We start from the raw sequence: 17,743 nt of genomic DNA, 5'->3' as shown, positions 1-17,743 counted from the left end.
TTGACAGCGGGGCGCCACCGTCAATACCGAATCGCTGGTTCCGATTTTTGCCATGTTGGAAACCATAAAGTTGAACGATGGTAGCGCCCCCCTGTCATTGAGTTTGGCGGGACAGTTCAGCGTGGGTCATCTATACGGATGCGAGGCGTCGACACTGATACTTCAAGAGGAAAACAAATGACGGTCGCCGAAAAGGAAATCCGAAAGTCTTGGCCCTGAACATGACGCGGATAAATAATGTCAAACTAGAGGGACTGAGTTATGCTCGGAGAAACTAAGGCACATAGGCACAGTTGACTTGGTCATGTTGAAAGAACAAGGTGTATTTGGAGAGCAAAAAAGGCATTTTTTATCTCTGAAGGAATAAATTGTCAGTGTTTTGAACAAACAATCAGAAAGAAATTAAAAAAATATATCTTCCCTCATCAACTTAACAAAGTTCCATCCAAACCGCGACTGGAATATCGATGAGATGGGACAAAATTAAACAAGTTCTAATTGGAATTTTGATTAAAGGGTGAAATAAAATTGCAAATAAGGATCTTTACTCTTCATTCTTCATCTTTATTAAATCTGAAGTAAGCTATAGATCTCTCCATCCACGAAGACGCGCCCCACCACTCTTCCGCTAATGTTTGAGTGTTATCGGTACACACTAAATTATCTACAAGTGAGATTGCTTGGATCAAACTCCCCGTATCCCGCGCTTCCCTCCAGTGCCGTATTATCCATAAGGCACTTTAGGCCAGTGCCTAGGGGCCCACTATGACCAGGGGCCCAGCACTCTTGATAAAAAAATGGAAAAATAATGTTAAAGATTATTTTTATGCAACAAAACTCAAACCACCTCAAAACTTCGCCTTATTTTGGTTTAGGTACACATTCAATCGTCACATTTCGATATTGTGGAACCTAATTATTCATCTTCGTAACGTTGGCATTACTGCTTTGGTTTACATGAGTCATATGACAGGTCGACCGTCGACGCCCTTCAGAGGCTAAAAAGCCTCACTGCAGAGGCTAGGGAGAGGGGTGACCGTGAGGGTATGTTGGCTGTGTCATTCGATATAGCCAACGCTTTCAATACCATCCCTCATTCCACCATACTCTAGGCACTTCAACATCACAGATTGCCTCAGTACCTTCGAGCGCTGCTGGCCGATGACTTACGGGACCGTGAAGTCCTGTATGGCCAGCTCAAACGGCGCGGCGTAGCCAGCGGGGTTTCGCAGGGTTCGGTGCTCGGTCCACTCTTGTGGAACCTAGGCTTCAACTGGCTCCTCCGGGGCGTCCTTCTCGAGGGCATGAGTGTCATATGCTATGCGGATGACACTCTGGTCACTGCCCGGGGGAAGACATTTGGGGCCGCGGTACGGCTGGCGTCGGCGGGCGGCACATTAGTCGCTCGCAGAATACGACGCCTCGGCCTGAAAGTCGCGCTGGAGAAGACTGAGGCCCTCTTCTTTCTGGGGCCTCGCCAGCGCGCCCCTCCCGACGCCCACATTGTGGTTGAGGACGTGGAGGATTGACGTCAAAGGCTAGATGAAATATTTGGGCCTCACGCTTGACGGGAGGTGGCATTTTAGTCCGCACTTGAACGGGCTAGCGCCACGCCTCCTCAAGGCAGCCGGCGCACTGAGTTGGCTCCTCCCGAATTTGGGAGGGCCACCAACGAGGTGTCGTCGACTTTATGCCGGCGTTCTGAGGAGTAAGTATGGCGCTATATGGCGCCCCAATCTGGGCGGACGCACTCAACAACAGGGAGAATGCTGCCGTTCTGTGCAGGCCCCAGCGGGCCATAGCGCAGAAATTCACGAGGACCTACCGTACGGTAGGGCACGCTGCAGTGTGCGTCCTCGCTGATACACCTTGGGAGCTAGAAGCTGGGGTCTTGTCTGTCATCTATCACTGGATGGCAGACCAGAAGGTGCGTGGAAAGCGCCCGGCCCCGGAGCGGCGCGGCGCCGTCAGGCAGGAAGAGCGCGAGATCATGATTGACCGCTGGAAGGAAGAATTAACTCGCGCGCAGTTTGGCCGCCGCACTCTGGACGCTATTGGTCTTCGTACCTGCATAGGATCGGGCGAGAGGATTCCCCGCTATGCCACAAATGCGGCGCGGTGGATGACACGGTGTCTGCACAGGCTGGGAGGAGCAGCGCCGTGTCCTCACTGCGGTCGTGGGCGGGAATCTTTCGCTTCTGAGCCTGGTCAACGACACGCTGGTAAATGGAGGATGCTGGATGGCGGTCGTTTCATTTTGCAAAGAGGTCATCCTTCAGTAGGAGGCAGCGGAGCGCGAGCGGGAGAACGATCCTCTCGCCTCATCACTCCGCAGTCCGCACCCCCTTGGTGGAAAAGGCGGTTGTACGACCGTTCTACTCTGCCCCCAGGTGGCGGCCAGCAGGCCGGGGGTGCGGGGCCACCCTTGTCACCTCCGTCTGACGGGAACGGCTTGGCGTTTCGGGCCATTCCCGTCGGATCCCCACAAGGGGGGCGTGTAGGGTCCGCCGTGTAGGCGAGGCTCGTCCTTTTCAGGACGGAGCAGCGCCCTTTTTGGGCGCTGGGAGTCCCATACACCACCTTGTCCCCCGGCAGTGATGACGGTGCACAAAGCATTTCTTCCGCGACAAAAAAAGGGAGGCCCGAAATGAGCTGTGCCTAGGGGCCCCGAGATGGTTAATCCGGCCCTGCTTCCCTCGACCAAAAATTGGTGGGGAGCGTCTTCGTGGATGGAACTATCTATAGTCGCTAATTCAATTAATACAGAATTACGGAAAGAAAAATTGAAACACACAACAGCCTAACTGAAAGAAAAAAATTGTCGCTTCTCATTTGTAAAGATTACCTGAATAATTAAAATTACTTTCCAAACTATTTGTAAAGAAATTAACATTCAATAACAAAGTTAGAACAATGAAAAATCGACAAAAGAAGTTAAAAAGTTTCGCCCTTTCATTCAACCCGCTCGGGATCGATACTTATTATGTCTGTTCAAAGGAAGTTGTTTCACTGACTTCAACTTGCCGCCGAGTTTTCTCACAAACTTACGGCTTCAATTGAAACCGAAACTTAACGTTCTTTCTGATAATGGCTTTCTGCAGTCAAAAACTTTGTTTATCACGTGGCAAATTCTTTGGAATTCGGACAAAAGATACATTTTGTCTAATATTTGTTTGTGCCTTTGTAAAAGTTGGACGAACTTTTTTTTATTGTTGTAATGTTTTTGTTGACAACAAACAATTAAACAAAACAATCATGATGTTGGCTGAAGTGAGTGAGGTTTGTTTATGAATTTTTATACAGCTTGCGTACTGGACTACTGGTATACCTAGAGTTCCGACAGAAATATGTGCCTTACTTTCTTCTATACACTTTTGCAAGTTTTCTCTAAATTAATAGAAAGTCAGTCGTCACCATCCAATATTGTCGAACCAAAAACCGGTAGTTTGTTAACCTATTCTTCATTATTCCTTGGCTTCCAATTACCAGTCAACTTGTCTTCTATACAAGTCTGTTACCAAACAAGTTATAGAAGTTACAAATATGTGACCCTCACTCGGGATAGGGCACACTGAAAAACAGCGTCGTGGCCTTCGTCACCGTGGGCCACGGCATATGCTTGTCCCGTTGCAGTGGGCATCCAGATTGTGAATGGTTGGCACTGCTCAGTTCGCTCTTGTTTTTGTATAATAATAATAAATGTTTCTTTCTTTGAAATATTAACAAATGATGTATTTCTATTCCAGGCATAGCAGTATGTAATGTTCCGGGTTACGGCGTGGAGGAGGTAGCGGACACGACGATGTGTCTCATATTGAACCTGTACCGGCGGACGTACTGGCTCGCCAACATGGTGCGGGAAGGAAAGAAATTCACAGGTAATTTTCAAGTTTTATTGTCAACATGTCTTTCATTTATGATCACCACGAATCTGTCTTTAAATTGCCTGATCTTTGATTTACCCAGTATGCTTATTCACTTATAATTTACCATTAAACTTCCGGTTAGTATACGAAAAAGGTTATTTCAAACTCTCGTTTGATCACTTTCTAATATCTCACTTAAAGTTTTATATGTGTAAAAGTTTGATAATGACTTTCAATGTTTGTTTTCAAACATTTTTGGATGTAAGATATAGGTTAATAGTTAATTTATGGTCCTTAGATTTAAATCTGTAATGTCCAAACTGTCCGTAATGGAATAATAAATGTATTTAAATCTGGGCCCTGTTATTTGTTTACTTTAAATATTTGAAAGCCGTGGACACGGATCACTCGCTTCAGCTGCCATTCCATTTTCACACATCACAGTATAGAATTAGCTTAAATGTGATATGAAAGATATTTATTTTGGATCAATCAGTGTTGTCAAACATTTAGATACAACAGCTTGTTATTCAACTTAAAGTTAAAATTCTATACTGTGCTAGAGTGCGTGTAGTCTGTGGCAAACGACGTAGTCAATCTATACGGCAGCGGTATTTAACGTTTCTGCGTCTCATGATGACACACTACACGCGTCTCAACTGGCTTTAGGCCGAGTTTCCACTGAGGCAGAGTTCACTTTTTATATAAACTCCCGACTTCGCCCAGTTCAGCCTTAGTGAAAACGCAGCCTTGATGGCGCAGTTACACTATACGAGAAATTTAACGAGACAAAGCGCGAGCACGCATACCGAAGTATGGGTGACGCACGGCGAAACTAAGTTCGTGTTTACACTTACTTTCTTATTACAAAAAAGTTAATCCCGAGACGAAAACTGGTTTAAAATGAGAATGTCAATTTAAACCAGAGTCCAATGAGAGTTTAACTTTTTGTGATGAGGGCTATCGTTTTAGCGCTCACCAGTTTGCGCCACTGTAGAGTAAGGTCTTGTCACTTGCTAGTAGCGAAGACAGTGGCACCAACTGGTGAGTGCTAAAGTGGTAGGAGGACTATCGCATTTGCACTCATCAAGATGGCGCCACTGTAGAGTAAGGTCCTGTCAATCGCCAGGGGTGCCAACTGTTAAGTATAAATCCCATCAAAAACAATACTTGTCAAAAAAACCAAGTCTCGCAACTCAGTTGTTCTACGGTAAAAAGTTGTGAGATCCATGTAATACCAAGTCCAGGCCAGGAAATCTTAAACGTTTTACATAAATTATTGACTTGGCCATCGCACTAAATAATTGAATTTACACGTTTTCATGCGATGTAAATATTTGCTAGACTTAGCGGTTGCACTACCGTGCCCCCAAATATTTTAGTTTTTCCTTGATTCATACACCAAACACTACTTATATTCCAAATTTGAAGCTTCTAGGTCTGCTAGAAGTGCCTTAGAGTTTTGATGATCGGTGAGTCACACGCTCGGCATCGTCGGCCTGGGCCGCATCGGCTCGGCCGTCGCGCTGCGGGCCAAGGCCTTCGGCTTCAACGTCATCTTCTACGACCCGTACCTGCCCGATGGGATTGAGAAGTCGCTCGGGCTCACCAGGGTCTATACGCTGCAGGTACGTCTAACAACTGCCACTTGGCGAGCTAGTTCACGATTAGTTAAGATTCACTAAAGCCTGGTCCGTGAGCACGTAGAATTTTGTCCAATGACCCCAAGCTACCCATCCTTATCGCTCGCGCGTAATTATGTCGCTGTCGCGCTCGCACACTCACTGCGGGCGCCCGTCGCACAGCCGCGACAGCAATATAATCACGCGCGAGCGATAAGGATGGGTAGCTTGGGGTCATTGGACAAAATTCTACGTGCTCACGGACCAGGCTTTAAACACTATTGACAAAGGCCTTCTGCTGCTCGGAACTCTTAGAAGTACCGGTAAGAGGAACTCAGTCTACCTTGAGTTCCATTTTCTATTTTTCTGGGTAACTCTAGAAAAACAATGTGTGTGTGTGTGCCGTCGAATCAATAATCTGATTGTGATATTTTCTCTGTTTCAGGACCTACTATTCCAGAGTGATTGTGTGTCATTGCATTGCAGCTTAAACGAACACAATCACCATCTCATTAACGAGTTCACTATCAAACAGATGCGCCCGGGTATGTTCACTTGTTTATTATATTGCAATATTCTAATACTCTCTAATGTTGTTCTATTTTTGCATGGCAGCATTTTGCTGCGAGTAAAATCTAGCCATAAAGTACCCGCAGAACTAAAATTAACCGACTTCAACAAAAGGGCCCACGCTGAACTGTCCCACCAAACTCAATGACAGGGGGGCGCTACCATCTTTAAAGTGTAAGGTTTCCAATATGCCAAAAATCGGAACCAGTGATCCGATATTGACGGTGGCGCCCCGCTGTCAATGTCATGGATAGGACAGTTCAGTATATTGGAACTATACTTTTGTAGTATACAAGCCCTTGGTAAATATTTAGTTATTATTTTAAAAAAAAATGAAACCAGCCAGTCCTTGGGCACTTTATGTCTTACTACCATGTGACAGGATTGCAAAGCCCATAAAGGCACTCTTAATGCCACTACATTGTGGACACGTCAGATAAAAGATTGCAGTTGCAAAATGTCTCTTGTTCCCACTACATAGAGTATTATTCGCAGGCGCGTTCCTGGTGAACACGGCGCGCGGCGGGCTGGTGGACGACGAGGGGCTGGCGGCGGCGCTCAAGCAGGGCCGCATCCGCGCCGCTGCGCTCGACGTGCACGAGAACGAGCCCTTCAACGTGTTCCAGGTAACGCGACACATAGCATAGCATAGCACAGTGTTTTTCAACCTTTTTCATGACACGACCCCCCTAGTATGAAAAAAACTTTGGCGACCCCCCGACCGTTCGCTTTTTTTTTCATGCATTTTATAATGTTGCAAAGATGTTTGTAGGGACGGAATACTTCAATCCTTACAACATTTGCATAATTAGATTTCGGATTAATCTGTCTTTATAAGATTTTTTTTTTACTGAGGTGGTTTTTCGACCTCTCACGACCCCCTATAGAGGCTTCGTGACGCCCCAGGGGGTCGCGACCCACAGGTTGAAAAACACTGGCATAGCACATACGTCACGCATCACACGATACTCCACGCACAGCACCATTTTTTAAAACCACGATAGCCGAACGGAGAAGGGGTCGGACTGGCCGACTCGTGATCCGGGGAACGCGGGTTCGGTCCCCGCCGCCGCTCTCCGGTGTTCCGTCATTCGCCTTATGTGGGAAGGAACTGTGGGATTCCGGACAAAGCCTTCACCACAGTCTCTCTGGCAATTGCCTACATGGCAGGCCCTAGGGGAGCACCATAGGCTTATCCAGGAGGGGGGCAGGGGAGTAGCTACCCCCTTCCCCTGTAGAAGTCGCTTTGAAGGAACTAAGTCAAACTATCTGACCTAAAAAATCTGACTTACAGTTCGCACCACTTGCGAGTGACCGAACTTTACAGTGGTGCCCACTGCCTTAGCCACTGGCGAGGGATAGAACTTTACAGTGGCGCCATCCTACTAATTGGCGCAACTGTCTTAGCCACTGGCGAGTGACAGAACCTTATTCTACGGAGGCGCCAGCTGGTGAGGCCAAATACGCAGGCTCTTTGATCCACGCACCACATTTGACATCCCCGTTTAGTGTGAAGTAAGCTTCACAGGTTAATTTTGGCAACTCCAAAAGAATTGCAGTGGTGAGAACGTGAATTGGGAATGGTCCGCGAATGATGTAAAATGGAATTGGGAATGGTCCGCGAATGATGCTATGGAAGTCTGTGGCCTAGGCCTCTGCTTTGAATTTGCAACAGCGCGGGTGACGCAAACTCCGTGACTGTCCGTGAAATTCGATTCCATCTGAATCGACCTTACGGTTCATTTCTTTTTGCACTTTACTACATATACATAAGCCCTTGTATTTCGAACCTTATTGCCTCGTATGAAGGTCCAGTGTTAATTAATTTTATCGATTTCTCTCCCTCAGGGCCCCCTGAAGGAAGCGCCGAACGTGCTGTGCACGCCGCACGCAGCCTTCTACTCGGACGCGTCGGCGCAGGAGCTTCGCGAGATGGCCGCCTCCGAGATCCGCCGCGCCATCGTCGGCCGCATCCCCGACTGCCTGCGCAACTGCGTCAACAAGGTACGGGACTATTCCCACCACTGCAACTCCTGTGTAGCCAGGATCTACAGCTTGACCGCCGCAAAAACCCAACCAATGAAGGTCAAGTTTGTCCCGGGGAAAAGTTAAACTGTCACACATTGGCACGCGCCTCTACTCGCACGCCTCCGAGATCCGCCGCGCCATCGTCGGCCGCATCCCCGACTGCCTGCGCAACTGCGTCAACAAGGTACGGGACTATTCCCACCGCTGCAACTCCTGTGTAGCTAGGATCTTGTTGGAGTTTGGAGCGTAAGAAGGAAAAGACCACGAAGATTACCACGGATTTATTTTAGAACATACAGCACACAGAGACTACATGAGATCGAGTGATTGATCCAGAAGTCTGGAAACCTTACATTGACAGCGGAGTGCCAAATTCAAATATTCAAATATGCTTGCGTTTAAGAGCGTTTACGCCGTTTGGCGCAAAAACAGTACTTTTTCAACTCGTTACAATCATTAACCAGTAATACTACAAATATGTTATAGGCATAAATAGTTAGACAATTTCATCGTCTAAATAGTTAATTGAGAAAATATTGCGATTAGTTTAGTATTCAAGAATTATATCAAGATAAGTCCACACAGGTTTTGTAAATTTCCACTTTAGCGTCAGTTTACAAGCTGAAATTTTTATAAAAATACTGTGAAAACGATTTAACAAACATTTATATCCTATAGCATAGATCCTTGGGCAAATAGTTATCTGAGAAAATTTTTAGATTTAAGCATTTTACAATAAGAAATCACAAATTAAAAAAACGTGAAATACCCAAAAATCAAAGTGATTTTTTCACCAATATTCTTCCTTTATTCAACACAAAAATAGCTTAATACAATAGAAGAATATCTTATCTAAAATATTTACTTTGAAATTTAAAATAATTCATTGTAATTTTTTTTCTATGAGTATTTGAAAACTACTATAAATCGCCGCGCACGAATCGTTCAAATTCAGTCCGCCTCGAGGCGTTCCAGAGTGAGGTCACGTCGCTCGGTGCTAGACAAATAATCTTATGGTATAGTGTGCTTACTTACGTGCTGAAAGAACACTTTCACAGAAAGAAGCAGTGGAAAGGGGGAGCGAGAGGCCTCAGCCGACACTCCGGTTATCCGCCGCCGACACCCTGGGCGCAAGAGGACAGCTTATGGTCTCCAACTGTCCCTTCCTAACAGGCCTCGGTCGCTAGACATGGAGGTGTCTGGTGGCGGCTAAGGACGAATGCTACAGGCAACAGCCAATGGCGATGTCCCGCGTTCCCTCATATCACTTATATGGATCATGGCAGAAACAGTCAGGTTTTTAGTGGGTGTAGGGGCTACCCACCTTCTGGTAGGAAGAACCCCACATAACCCACTAGCTGCCCCCGCAGCTGGTGGGTATGAAATGTTATGCATTTTCCGGATAAAAAAAGAATGGTAAACAGGAAAAGTTTGTTATGAATAGAACCGATTTGAAAAAATCTCTCACCATTAAAATTCATTTTTTTTTCTGCTGAACATAGGCTGTATAAAATATTCTCAAAATAGTAAAAAACCTTTGATAATTTACTATTTGATAAAGAATTTACGTATTTATTATTGATTAGGACTAATGTATACCATTATTTATAATTATAGAGTCGGTGTTGGAAGATTTGAAGATTTTATAGTTTCTTTGGGCTGTCACTTGACAGCCTGGCACACTTTTACGATGGTGGATCAAAGTATTTTGGTTTGACTATAGAGCGTGAGAACACGCACACAGTCATAATTATTTTAGTGTGAATAAAAATAGCATCGAAATTACCTAAACTTGACATGCCACGCTAGACGTAAACGCTCTTAACCAAAAAGTTTCTAACTTTCCAACAGATCTAAAGTCTGTTCGCCGAGAGTTGATAAATATTATGAAATGTCTTGCAATAGCGACTGTCGCTTAATTATCGCATTCTGTATGGCGGGCGTCGTTTGTCACAACGCGCACTGAGTACCATGGTACGAGCCACGCAGCTGTCGTCAAGCGCCCCGGCCGGCGGGCGGCGGCGGCCACAGCGTGACCACTTTTAGTAGATTTCTACTTTTTTGGTAGATGAGGCAAAGAGAACGATGATTTAGTAGTGCGAAATCGTTTAGTAGATTTTGGTAGATAATTGGTATTTTTAAAACATTCTTATAAATGGTAGTCCAAAATTAAATTGTAACCGAGCCGAGAATCCAGGCCAAAAAAAAAGGCCAGGCCAAATAATCTACCAACTTTTTCATTATATCGACAAAATAATTAGCGGGCCGCAATTTAAAAGTTTAGAACCTCTGATATTTAATTTTTTTTATCAACTCTCGGCGAACAGACTTTACAGCTTGACCGCCACAAAAACCCAACCAATGAAGGTCAAGTTTGTCCCGGGGGAAAGTCATTGGACTGTCATTGGACCCGCAACGAAAATAATCAGAAGAACATAGGAGGAGTTCAACAAGGTACACGCGAACATGCGCCTTGCTGCGCGGGCACACGGCACACATTGGCACGCGCCTCTACTCGGCCGCATCCCCGACTGCCTGCGCAACTGCGTCAACAAGGTACGGGACTATTCCCACCTCTCGTTCCCACCGCTGCAACTCCTGTGTAGCCAGGATCTACAGCTTGACCGCCGCAAAAACCCAACCAATGAAGGTCAAGTTTGTCCCGGGGGAAAGTTAAACGCCTGCGCAACTGCGTCAACAAGGTACACGCGAACATGCGCCTTGCTGCGCGGGCACACGGCACACATTGGCACGCGCCTTTACGGACGCGTCGGCGCAGGAGCGGCAGTCTAGACACGGTGGAATCCACACGGTTGCTGGCAGTTCTCGGACAGTTTGCATCGAATTGTAATCGCACCGTTAGGGCCTTGTCAGAGCAGCGGCGCGGCGCGGTACGCTGCGTATTCGCGGCGAACACGTTGCGGCATTTTGCAAGCATTTTGGCGACCGCGGCGTGCCCGCCGCTCAGCTTGCAATCCGCTAGTGTGGCAAGGCCCTTACCGCTTTAGTGCCTCGTCAATGAGAACCATCCACAAACCAAGTGTCTAAAAACGCCTAACATCGTAGCCGTCAGTCACAAAGGTAAGCCCTCAGTTTCTTGTACAAGTCAAGAAATTTCACTGAGTCTATTCGTAATTCTTGTCGTTCCTACACACGAACCGTGTACATTTCTTCGGCGCTGATCAAGAAATAATTCTTGTCTGCGCTAGATACGACACGCGGCGGACGCGCATTATGTGACAAATTAATTTTCGTAGCTAGGTCCGACGAAATTTGAACGGACTAACGGCCCGATTTTTTCACCTGATTTAGCGGTGATGTATGGTTTATAATGAAGGTGTGCACATGCATCGAACATATTCGTAGGTCCGGTAAGAAAATTTACAGCAAACAAATCTTTTCTGCGGCAGACACGGTGAAATTTCTTATCGTATACAAAAGCCTAGGAGGCTGTTTCTATCATGATGTTACTGGAAACATCACTTATGTTTTTCTAAAGATAAATACGTTAATATAGCCTTGCTAAAGAACGCTTATGGCGTCAAGAATTCAGGACTGAAGCTAGAAATAACTTGAACCTCGGTTTGCAAGCAATATCAGTGTTGAGCTCATTATGAGTCTGTCAAAGTTCATTGACGCGAACCCTGATGCTTACGAGCTGCCCATCATTCTCGCCTACGCTAGTAACACTACTAACATAACACCATCTCCCGTTCCAGGACTACTTCCTTCCGGGCGCGCCTCCGGTACTCGCCGCGCCGGCCGCGCCGCTAGCTACTCCCGCGCCCGCCGCCTACAGCGAGGGAATGAACGGCGGTTACTACGCCGGCGCCGCCGCCCAGGCTGCGCATTCCACCACCGCCGCCCACGAGCCCGCGCCGCCGGTGCAGCCCTCGCCGCAGCCGCCGCTCTCGCTGGTACGTGCATCCTCAATAAAGCCGCAGTGAGTGTGCGAGCGCGACAGCAACATAATTACGCGCGAGCGATAGGGATGGGTAGCTTGGGGTCATTGGACGGGATTCTACGCAGCTCGCACACTCACTGCGGGCGCCCGTCGCACAGTCGCGACAGCAACATAATTACGCGCGAGCGATAGAGCGCGTGCCTCCCTTAGCTCCTACGTCACGCCCGCGCCCGCCGCCTACAGCGAGGGAATGAACGGCGGGTACTACGCCGGCGCCGCCGCACAGGCCGCGCACTCCACCACCGCCGCCCACGAGCCCGCGCCGCCGGTGCAGCCCTCGCCGCAGCCGCCGCTCTCGCTGGTACGTGCCTCCTGAACAAAGCCTGGTCCGTGAGCACGTACAATCCCGTCCAATGACCCCAAGCTACCCATCCCGTAATTATGTTGCTGTCGCGACTGTGCGACGCGCGCCCGCAGTGAGTGTGCGAGCGCGACAGCAACATATATTACGCGCGAGCGATAGGGATGGGTAGCTTGGGGTCATTGGACGGGATTCTACGCAGCTCGCACACTCACTGCGGGCGCCCGTCGCACAGTCGCGACAGCAACATAATTACGCGCGAGCGATAGAGCGCGTGCCTCCCTTAGCTCCTACGTCACGCCCGCGCCCGCCGCCTACAGCGAGGGAATGAACGGCGGGTACTACGCCGGCGCCGCCGCACAGGCCGCGCACTCCACCACCGCCGCCCACGAGCCCGCGCCGCCGGTGCAGCCCTCGCCGCAGCCGCCGCTCTCGCTGGTACGTGCCTCCTGAACAAAGCCTGGTCCGTGAGCACGTACAATCCCGTCCAATGACCCCAAGCTACCCATCCCGTAATTATGTTGCTGTCGCGACTGTGCGACGCGCGCCCGCAGTGAGTGTGCGAGCGCGACAGCAACATATATTACGCGCGAGCGATAGGGATGGGTAGCTTGGGGTCATTGGACGGGATTCTACGCAGCTCGCACACTCACTGCGGGCGCCCGTCGCACAGTCGCGACAGCAACATATTAGCTCCTACGTCACGCCGGCGCCGCCAGGCCGCCACTCTCCCTTAGCTTGGAGATTATATTATAGCCTTACAGAGACGTGGTCGCTCCTTATAAGAAGGCTTAAGGTCGATGGAACGTGCTATGCTCGGAGTTTTAATGCGTGATAGAATCAGAAATGAAGAGATCCACAGGAAAATTAAAGATCGTCAACCGACCACCTAGAGAGGTGAGGCTACAGTGGGCCTGAGTGACCGGGACACCTGGTGAAACAGAACCCCAGGCTCGCAGTAACAGGTTACAGTCTGCTCTATGCCGCTGCTCGGTCAACTCTGCTAATCAGAGTAGTACCAAGCGCAGCCTTACATACTTAAGGGGCAAATGCCCCGGCGCTAGCCCCCGCCTGAGAGGGATTTTTTTTATGCATGTCCCGGGGCAAATGCCTCGGCGGCCCCCAGCCTATTCAATAGTGGGTTACGGGTTGCCTGACAGGCTCGGCGAGCTGACGTAACCTACTGTGCAGATGTTGCATTCGGGGTCCTTCACCATCGCACCTCACGACTCGCGTGCCACTTTTTATCTTGCTTCTCATTTGTAATAGAAAATCCATATTTAAATCGCAAATATGGATTATACCACAGTAAATATAAGGATATAAGGATTACTTTTTATTCATACACTGGGCATCAAATAAATCGCACCTCCCGCGACAAGCACTTATCAAACGTATGCATCCCCACTTCCCACCAACGTTGGTACCATTTGAAAGCCTAGTTCTAAACTTCATTTCATTAAAGGAAAGGTTTTTACCCCAAAAATGTGTCTTTACAAGGACCCAGAGTCACTTCTTCAAAAAATAGGTAGTTCCACTATAGCCATTTTTTGTGACTATAAAACTGTTAAGTTGGGATTAATCGCTATCCATCTATTGAAGAGGACACGTGAGATATTTATTTGGTTTTATAACCATAAAAATTGGTCTAATTGATCCCACAGGTGAGCCCAAAGTGAGGTCTGTTTTCAAGTCACATTTATGGTATATGTTTAATCATTTATTTAGAAATGAAATGTATTTTTCTTTAAGGATATTTATTGGGCTTTCAAATAACACCAATATTGTTGGGGTACCATGATTGTGTCAGAAGAAAATCTTTAAAGTTCGCGTCGCGGAAGGTGCGTTTATTTGATGTTGAGTGTAGTTTTCTTTTTCTAATGAATGTTTTTGTCCACAGCCAATCAACACTTCGGACCCGGCCAATCACCAGTTGAACAAAGAGGGGAGCGCCGACGTCCACTAGGCGACGAGAATACGCTACGTTACAGTACCGTAAGGCGCCGAGCGACAAACTTACAAACAAACAATAGTTTTATTGATTCCATCGCAACTATGTCATAAGTACCTATGTCGTAAGCCAACGAGTGATAATTATGTAGCGGCGTTTGCATTGAGACCGGTGCCAGGAGGCCGGACAATAAGTGAGTGGATTCGAGTGAAGTGACTCGTGCGTGACGGGACTACGACGCTAGTGTGATACGTCTCAGTGCAAACGGCGCGTAATGAGCGAATAGTTGATTCTGTGTTTGTATTTGGTAAGTTGGGACAGCTATATATGAATACTGTATATGTATCGCGCGCACCGGCCGCGCCCTGCCGCTCGCTGCGTCGGCGGCGCCGTCAAGTGCGTCGAGACATGGCGGGTGACCATAGACAACTTGTTAGTAACTATTGAAAGATTCCTCTTTGGCCAAGTCAATGGATGGCCACAGATGAATTTTTCCTTCATAGTGGTGCCGTCATATTGCTCATATTGTAAGACGGATTAGAAAGATTTCTAAGAAACCACATTGTTACTTAAGTGGCGCGTTTCGCCGCCCCGAAAAGTTTTGTTTTTGGCCAAGAATGGTGTTTTTATTTTGTAGCGCAAGCAGTGCTTGCTATTTTTCTTGTATAATGTGTACGGTGAACTCTAAGCCGACTGTGTGCCGAAGACAATATGGTCATGGTCATGGTCAAAAGCAACGTTTTCTACAAAAGCGGTAGCGTCACGAATAATGGAAAAGGCGGACCTAATTTTATAAAATCTAGACAACTTTTGTGGCCCCAACTTGACGGCACCGCTGACACAGAAAGCTAGCGTTCGGCTCGCACATACAATGTTGCGAACCTCATCATTATCGTCCAAGCAGTGCTTCGGTGGAGTAACCAATGCTGGAACAAAACGATACTCCAAAGTTCAGGCTCTATTATAAAATGTTATGAGGCACAACGATTTGATACTTAGTCGCAATTATAGTAATTTGTTCACACTTTTGCCTTTAGAGTCGCTATTACTTTAAGATGCGATTTCTGGCTGGCGCGCATGCGAAGTTACGCTCATATTACCGATTCGTTTAATTTAAACATGGATCAGTATAAAAACCGTAATTAATACAATGAAGTGTGGTAAGAAACTAACGGAGCCTCAACTTACGAGTATCGTTATAGCGGGTGTTCTCCTTTACGCGATAGCCGTTTTTTCCGCTCTACCCGTCCCTTGTCAAGCCAGTTACAGCGTCACGCAAAAAGCGCTCTTAAGTTGCACTGTAATGTTTATTTCAGGGCGCTTTTTGCGTAATGCAATCGGCAAAATGAAAGGGACAGAGCATAAAAGTCGGTGACCGCAGGGCGCGCGCGGCGCCGCCCGACGCCACATACATACGAACTGTTAATTTTTAAGTATCGACAAATGGACTGTAGATTCTATCATCACACTTGTAAACGAGAAAACGGGAGGTCTTCGTGTTTTTTTTGTTTGAAATGTACAAAATCATGCTTTCATTTGATTAATTTTTTTTTCTAAATAGAGTTTAAGTGACGAATTTGTACATGAACGAACACCGTCGAAAGTAGACCGAAACGCAATAGCGGGGCGCGCCCCACATCCACCTGTTTGAAAATCGTGAGAAATTGGTATTTAAAATTAGTATTTACTTACAGTTTAGTTTAATGACAAAAACAATGTGTATATTTTATGAGAAAGTGAAAAGTTCTTAAATAAAACTATTGTTTTCGGATTAATTACTTTCGTGTTTTATTTAATTTCTAGTTGATCCCTAATACACAGGAACAGTCGTCGAATAATTCTATACACAACACATGATTGTAATTTTATTATTATCTTATAAAACATAACAATAAAAATGAGATCGAACTAATCACCGCAGTAATGCAACAATGTTAATTTAATTTGTAAAATTTTAAACTTGTAAACGTTTTATACAAATATCTAATTTGTATGTTGCATTTACCGCTACATATTTGGCTCAGTAACACTAAAGATGTTATAAACAACTGGGGCTCCGTTGACACATCGATAATACCTATAACTAGCTAGCACATACAAAATTCTCATAAATAATTGACTAGATACAACAACCCAACATGGTTTTTAATATGGCACAATCGGCCATACGTGGGTAGATAGAAATTATGCTATCATTTGAACTGTAGAAATAGTATACCTACAGCCCTTTAAAATCTTGTGGCCTGTGGTTGTAAATGGCCACTCGTAGGAACAAAGCACACTTGCCACTTTCATCATGATCAATCTTCTTGATAGGTTATCGAATTATAGGGCGCTCAACGAGAGTTGAGCCATCAACAGAAGCAAAGGTTTGTATCTGTATACGCTATCTGCGCTTACGTCTTGCGTAGTCCAACTGACTTATACTCTGATTTTTATTATTATTCTGTCTAATGGCTCCAATGGTGCGAATTTGAAGCACACTGGTTTTGCCAATGTCGAGTGTTTAGAGAGACACGGTGGACAGTGGAATTTGAAGGTTGCCCGGTGATAATTTAATTAATTTATTCTTCAATGAGCTTTTTACCACCTAAAACAATTATAGTTTTATTTTATATGTTTTTATATATTTAAAAATATATTTTATGACAGGAGAGGTTATAAGGGTTAATAAATAATTACAATTAAAAGGGCGGGGAATTTTATAGGGGAGGATATCATAAAGGGAAAGAGGAAAATTTTTACAAGCGAAGAAGATATGATCCGGAGTGCCCTCATCTAGGCCACACTCGCACAAAGAACTGTCTTTGATGTGCAGTTTATGAAGAAATACAGGGGTACAAGCATGAGTAAGACGTAACCGGCTGATCACAGATATAGAAAGTTTGTCCGAGTCACTCTGATTTTTAATTCGACGGAATTTTGACATTTCATAAGTGTTGTCAACATTGAAACATTCTCACTAAGAATGGAGAGCATTTTCACAAATTAAAAAATAATCCTTTCATGAATTTAAGGTTTCACTTGAAAAACTAAGGCTTAAAAATGTACTGATAATTTCAAAATGGTTATTTGAATTTTTATTATCATATTTTTGAAGTTACAAAAAAAAATTGGGACTTTTTATTTCTATTTCTGGACTCCCTGGCCAATAATCCATGGGTTACAAACCTTTTTTTATGAAAATCCTTTTTGTTAATAAAATCTTAGCTTCATAAAATAACCAATTTAACAAGATGCCAATTTTATAGTTGATTATGATGACGAATATGACGATAATGATGATTTTCGTTTATGATAATATGTTGTTTTACTGTGTTAAAAACACGTTTTTTTCTATTCAATCTCTAAAATGTACATAATAATTAGTGTACATTGAATTCACAAAACAAACAATAGTTCATTCTTGTAAGTTGTACTTGTAAGTTGTACTTGATGAAA

General features: G+C 45.7%; 1 protein-coding gene across 1 annotated transcript in view; it reads left to right on the top strand.

Annotated features, from left to right (window-relative positions):
* The window catches only part of CtBP (C-terminal binding protein), a 114,759-nt gene extending 98,679 nt beyond the window's left edge, over positions 1–16,080 (top strand). Inside the window, 7 exon segments of the mRNA XM_028301310.1 lie at positions 3,747–3,897; positions 5,305–5,494; positions 5,934–6,033; positions 6,554–6,684; positions 7,907–8,062; positions 11,806–12,003; positions 14,252–16,080. Of these exon segments, the coding sequence (XP_028157111.1) occupies positions 3,747–3,897; positions 5,305–5,494; positions 5,934–6,033; positions 6,554–6,684; positions 7,907–8,062; positions 11,806–12,003; positions 14,252–14,317 (992 nt within the window). The 3' untranslated portion in view covers positions 14,318–16,080.
* Positions 16,081–17,743: the final 1,663 nt, after the last annotated feature.

This window comes from Ostrinia furnacalis, unplaced genomic scaffold, assembly GCF_004193835.3.
Source record: "Ostrinia furnacalis isolate ACB-3 unplaced genomic scaffold, ASM419383v2 OfSCF0912, whole genome shotgun sequence".
Lineage (NCBI taxonomy): Eukaryota > Metazoa > Arthropoda > Insecta > Lepidoptera > Crambidae > Ostrinia > Ostrinia furnacalis.
Note: the sequence above shows the minus strand (reverse complement) of the source record. Positions and strands in the feature narration are given on the sequence as shown.